This window comes from Equus quagga, unplaced genomic scaffold (genome assembly GCF_021613505.1).
Source record: "Equus quagga isolate Etosha38 unplaced genomic scaffold, UCLA_HA_Equagga_1.0 204646_RagTag, whole genome shotgun sequence".
Taxonomy (NCBI): domain Eukaryota; kingdom Metazoa; phylum Chordata; class Mammalia; order Perissodactyla; family Equidae; genus Equus; species Equus quagga.
This window is the reverse complement of record NW_025798724.1, coordinates 7758-14275: the sequence shown is the minus strand read 5'-3', so window position 1 is coordinate 14275 and position 6518 is coordinate 7758. Positions and strand designations below refer to the sequence as shown.

Below are 6518 nucleotides of genomic sequence, written 5' to 3'. Positions count from 1 at the left end.
CACTCGCTGGACCCCAAGACCCTCCGTTCCTCAGTACTCACCTTCACACCGAGGCTCCAAGACCGTGGCACCAACTTCACTTGTTGGGTGAAACACCAAGGAGCACAGGCGGCCACGGAGAGAACCATCCAGCTCAACATCTCCTGTGAGTGCTGGAGGGACGGTTGGTACCTGAGGGCGGATGGGGCTGTGTGTGTAGAGTAGAGGGAGAGAGTGAGGGTGAGCTAAGCTTCGAACATGCAAGCATTCATCTGAGCCCTGGGAGTCCAGGTGGGGAGCGTGCAGGAAGAACAGCAACCCTCACCTTCTCCAGTTTCCACCACCATCCTTGGGTCCTGGCTCAGCTTCCATCCCACTCCTCACCTCTGAAACGGGGCCATGTCTTTCTATCCCAGATGCTCCACAGAACCTCACCATCCGTGTCCTCTCCGGAAATGTCACAGGTAGGAAAGAACCTCTCCTCTCCGGGGTTGTGACCTGCCCCTGGGGCCAACTCTGAGCAGAGAGGGGGTATTAGAGCTTGAATGGGATCCGATATGGGCAAAGCAAGGATAAAAATGGCCACCTTCTCCCCCCACTTCCCGTGTGCCCACGTCTGCACACATGCACACACATGTGCACACACACACACATACACTTTGTTCAAAGCCCATTTCGCCCCACCATGGCACTGCTCTGTGCTTCTCCTCCTACGGCTCCACCCCAGCCTCCCTAGTCCTATTCCTGCTGCATTCGTGGAATCTATTTCCTGAAGCCGTGGGACTCTCTGTTCTCCCTCCACCAAACAGTCCAAGGGTGTCCCAGTGGGACGTGGAGCCTCCTCTGAAGGTGTGAGGCCCAGACACTCTGGGCCAACCTCCTAGTGTGTAAATGCCCAGACCCAAGTCAACGGGCCAGGAGAGGAGAGGGAGATGCCCACCAGATGGTGGAAGGAGGGAGGGATGGAGACTGCCGGCCTCCCACAGTGCTTTCCAGGACTCTCTCTCTGTAATTCCGTCCCCTAAAACCCTCAAGATTCTGCAACTCCCTTTCTCACCGGCTGCACTCCATGACTCAGCGAGTCTCAAGAACTTTGCTTCTTCAATTACTTCCCTCTTCTCCTTGCCCTTGGCCTCAGACTCAGCTCCAGGCTTGTCCTTGACCCTGAACCATTGCTTCAACCTCTTCCTCAGCCTCCCTGCCTCCTGTCTGTGCCTCCATTCCAGGCCCCACTTGGCGCAGCAGGAGCTTTCTAGACTCAGTGCTGATTCTGTGTTTTCTGGACTCACAGCTGCTATGACTTCCCAGTGATCTCAGGAGAAAACCAAGTGCCCTCAGCCTGGCACTCAAGGCTCCAAAATATCTGACTTGCCTCTCGCCCATCCCTGTTGTGTGTTAGGTTCTCCTGGTCCTCCCTGCAGGTAACAGAAACAGGTGCATTCCCTCATCTGCCAGCCTGTCTCAGCCCTTGGTACATGTCCACCTGAGCTGCCCACCCGCTTCTCATCCTTTCCACCTCATATCAGCCTCCTTTTTTCTGGCACCCTGACCTGACCACCAGGGTCATTGCCTCTTGAGCCATGATGAACCCATGCCCTCACACTGGTCATATGGTCCTACCTTTCTCCTTCTGGCTCTGTGGGAAGAGTGAGGGGGAGGTGGACCTCTTGGCTCCACCCACCTTGCTGTGCCTCTCTCCCCAAGCCCTGAAGACACTAAAGAACGGCGCATCGCTGCCTGTCCTGGAGGGCCAGTCCCTGCGCCTGGTCTGCGTGGCTGACAGCAACCCCCCTGCCACGATGAGCTGGTCCCGTGAAGGAAAAGCCCTGAGCCCATCCCAGCCCTCTGCACCTGGGGTCCTGGAGCTGCCCCAGGTGGGGGCCGGAGACGGAGGGGAATTCACCTGCCGAGCTCAGAACCCGCTGGGCTCCCAGCATGTTTCCTTCAGCCTCTCTGTGCAGAGTGAGTTGCAGGGCAGCTGCTGGCCTGGGCAGCCTGGTCCGGTGTTTGGTCGTGGGAGGGACAGAACTTCACCCTCTCTCCCCTTCCCCAGGAAGCCCCTCTTCCTGCAGCTGTGTGACTGAGGAGCAGCAGGGCTCCTGGCCCCTGGTACTCACCCTGATCAGAGGGGCGCTCATGGGGGCTGGCTTCCTCCTCACCTATGGCCTCACCTGGATCTACTACACCAGGTGAGCAGGCCTGGCCCTCTCTGGGGAAGTCCAGTGATTGGCCCCTGAGTTCCAGGTGGGGCTGAGCTGTCCCATCCTGCCTGGAGTCAGAGTCAAAGTGTCGGACTCTAATCTGAGACCCGTGTTGGCTCTGCAGGTGTGTAGGGCCCCAGGGCACAGGGTTGAAGGCCTGACTGAGGATGCCTCCTTCTTAAGAGATTGAGGAGTTGACATGGAGCCCAGAGGGGCAGACGTGGGGACATCACTCTCAGCACCTCCCTGGAAACTCTCGTCTCAAATCCTGTCTCATCTGTACTCACGGATTTCAATTTGTGGAGTTCGCAACCTGGAGAGGTCAATGCCATTGAAAGAAGATTTTTATTACTTCCATTTCTGGAGAGAAGGTGGCACGTCACCCCCGGCAGCGCCACAGGGGAGGCACCTGTTTGCGTCAGGAGACAGAAGCAGGTGCATGGAAGCCTAGGCCAGGGCCTTTCTTGGGGTTTCCCCAGGAAAGACAAGTTAGGGCAGGGCACACGGTTTAGAATCAGGGAGCTTGAACAACTCTGGTGGGCTTTGGGCAACCGGGGTGGTCTCTAGTTGTCTGGTACCTGGTCCTGGGCGATTGGGGCAGGAGAAATAGTGTCTTGGTGTGTGGGAGTTAGACAAAGGGGTTCCTGGGGGACATGGACTCAGGATTGCTTGGTTTGCATCTGAATTGGTCTCCTGGCAGAGCCCTTTGCTGTCTCTAGGAATTGGCTACCCCTGGGGGTAGGGGGAAGGGTAGGGCAGACTCCCACTGGCCAGCAAGCTTTCAAAGGTGTGAAAACATCATAAGATACAGAAAATAAAAACATGATCATTTTGTAGACATCCCACTGACTGCCCACTGACACACCCCATCGGCCTGCTCCCCTCCCCATCTCTTACCAACCCGTCCTTGTTGGTCCTGCCCACCCTGCCCCTCCCACCTACTCTCTCTCCATCCCCAGCCCTAGGAAGGGAAAGACCTTGGGGCCTTACCCTCTTGTTACCCAGAAGTTACCTGGTTAACACCTGAGTTTCTGGTCTCCCAAACTTCTCCATCAAAGTAGACATGGATACACAGTAGGGTCAGGAGCACAGCTTTTCTTTCCCGATTTAAAGATGCCGATCTCATAATAATTACAATGAAACCTCACAACATTTAATTATAAACAAAAGTTTTACTAAGCCATAAAACCTAAAACGGGAGCTTACCATTGACTGTCTCCATGGGAATTTCTAGAGCAAATTTATGTCTGAATCTTCTATTATTTTTGTTGAACCTGTTTCCACTCAGGCTTTTTGTCTATTCAGCGTTTTTTGATGTCTGACTTAACCTGAGTGAAATAAGCAAACCTCAATAGTATGACTAGATGAATGTTTATGTACGTGCACACCCACGCTTCCACCACCAGGCTCCACGTACAGACTCTTTCCACCCACCCTGGTGGTCAGGTCAGGCTACCAGAGCGAAGGGGGCTGAGCTGAGGTTGGAAAGATGAGAAGTGGGCAAGAAGCTCAGGTGAAGAGGTGCCAAGAGCTGAGACAGGCTGGCGGCGAGGGGATGCCCTGTATCTGTTGCTTGCAGCGAGGACCAGGAGAACCAAAGACACACAGCGGTGGGAGAGAATGAAGATCGGATACCTGGAGCCTTGAGTGCAGGCTGAGGGTGCTGAGTTTTCCTTGTGGCTCTTCAAATCAACACAGTCCCAAATGGACCACCTCCCTCTTCCCTGTCCCTCTAAATCAATATTGCCAGTGTTTGTGCTTCATAGAAGTGGAGTCAGACTTTGTACACATTTTTGTGTCTGGTTGCCTTTTCTCAGCATTGTGTTTCGGATTCATCCATGTCGGTACCTCTATCAATAATTCATCTTTCTTCTTGGTATTGTTTTGCTTTTTTTTAAAAGATTTTTTTTAATTTTTTCCTTCTTCTCCCCAAAGTCCCCCGGTACATAGTTGTATATTGTTCGTTGTGGGTCCTTCTAGTTGTGGCATGTGGGACGTTGCCTCAGTGTGGTTTGATGAGCAGTGCCATGTCCTTGCCAGGATTCGAACCAACGAAACACTGGGCCGCATGCAGTGGAACGCACGAACTTAACCACTTGGCCAGGGGCCAGCCCCTGTTTTGCTTTTAATATAGTATTTCATGTGTGAACATACTTCGAACTTATTTATCTATTCTAAAGTACAATGGCATTAAATTAGTTTCCAGTGTTTAGATTTTCAAAAATCATCTTGATATGAATTTTGTGATGAAAATGGGAGCACTAGCACTTTTTCCTGGTGGGTATGGGATTGCTCCATCGTAGGGTAGGTGTCTATTGAGCTATAGAAGATACTATCAAACAGTTCTCCTGAGACGTCAGATGGATTTCCATCCCGCTGTGTTTTGAGAGTTCTCATCTATCTACATCCTCAGCCACTCTTTTATCGTCTGCCTGTTCAATTTTAACCATTGCAATCTGTTTGTGGTGGTATGTCATCGTCATTTTAATTTACATTTCCCTAATGAGTCATGATATTGAGTCTTTTTCACACATTTGTTGGCCATCTGAATATCTCCTTTTGTGAAATGGCTGTTTGGGCTCTTGCCCATTTGAAAATAAAAATTGGGCTGTCTTTTTTGCATTGATTTATTCAAGTTCTTTATTCTGGATGTGAGTCCTTTAAATTGTGACTTTCTCTCTATTTTCTTTTTCCTGTGGAAGATTCACCCTGAGCTATCATCTGTGACAGTTTTCCTCTATTGTTCAGTATGTGGGCTGCTAGCACAGCATGGCCACTAAGAGAGCAGTGTAGGACCAGGCCCAGGAACCAAACTTGGGCTGCTGAAGTGGAGCATGCTGGACTCAACCAGTAGACCCCTGAGGCTGGCCCTAAATCGTGACTCTCTTTTCCCATTTGTCACTCTCTTTTTTGATGAGTGAGAGTTTAAAAAAATATTTTTTTAAAGATTGGCACCTGAGCTAACAAGTGTTGCCAGTCTTTTTTTTTTTTCTGCTTTTTCTGCTCAAATCCACCCAGTACATTGTTGTATATTTTAGTTGTAGGTCCTTCTTGTTGTGGCATGTGGGATGCTGCCTCAGAGTGGCCTGATGAGTGATGCCATGTCCACACCCAGGATCCAAACCAGAGAAACCTTGGGCCGCCACAGCGGAGTGCACGGCGCAAGCTTAACCACTCAGCCACGGGGCCTACAGCAAGAGTATTAAAATTTTTAATGAAATCTCTTGTCAATCTTTTCATTTTTGTGTACTGCTCTTGCTGCCCCAGTTGTGAAATCTTAGCATATCCCAGTATCTTAATGATCTTATCAAATATTCCCATTAATTTTTATGAAATTATTATATAGTAAAATTTATTTTTTTGCTGTATGGTTCAATGAATTTTAATGGACATATGAATTTGTTTAACCAACACCGCTACAATTAGAATATAGAGTAATTTCATTACTGAAATACTCCCTTATGCTGTTCCTTGATAATTTACAGCTTCCAAGCAAACTTCACCCCTGACAACCGCTGCTCCATCCTGCATAACTACAGTTTTATCTCTTCAGAATGTCATACAGGGGCTGGCCTGGTGTGTAGTGATCAAGTTTGTGCTCTCCGCTTTGGCGGCCCAGGGTTTGTGGGTTCGCTTTCTGGGCACTGCACACAGAGATCGTCAAGCCATGCTGTGGCTGCATCCCACATGAAACAGAGGAAGATTGGCACAGATGTGAGCTCAGCAACAACCTTCCTCAAGCAAAAAAATAGACAAAAAGAACGTCCTAGAAATGGAGTCATGTGGTGTGTAACCTCTTTCACTCAGCTTCTTTCACTCAGCACTATGCCTTTGAGACTGGTCATAGTTCATTTCTTCTTCTTGCTGAGTAGTATTCCATCGTATAGAAGCATCATGTTTATTTATCCATTCCTCTGTGAAGGGCATCTGGGTTGTTTTCAGTTGTGGACCATTAAGAGTAAGGCTTCTCCAAACGTTTATGTACGAGTCTTTGTGTGGGCATATGTTTTCATTGCCTTTGGATAGATTCCTAGGGATGGGATTACTGGGCCATATGGTAAGTTCGTATTTAATTTTATGAGAAACTGTCAAACTGTAGTGTGCAGTTTTCCTGGAACTGGTCCGTTTAATTAAGTTGTGAAGTTTATATGCATAAAGTTGCTTGTACGAGTCCCTTGTTATCCATTCAATATCTGTGGGGTAGGTAGTGATGTCCTTCCTTTCGTTCACAATATTGATAATGTATCTTCTCACCTTTTTTTTAATCTTGTGAATCTTGCTCGAAGTTTATCAACTTGATGTCAATGTTTAATGTACCAGTGTTTGCATTCATTGTTC

General features: G+C 49.2%; 1 protein-coding gene across 1 annotated transcript; it reads left to right on the top strand.

Annotated features, from left to right (window-relative positions):
- Positions 1-3: 3 nt before the first annotated feature.
- LOC124233543 (sialic acid-binding Ig-like lectin 14) lies at positions 4-4151 on the top strand (the record flags this gene model as incomplete). Its single annotated transcript, XM_046650687.1, has 5 exons — positions 4-145; positions 396-443; positions 1684-1941; positions 2033-2168; positions 2305-4151. Coding segments are annotated over 5 exons (621 nt in total), but the record flags the coding sequence as incomplete, so codon positions are not given.
- Between the last annotated feature and the right edge of the window lie 2367 nt (positions 4152-6518).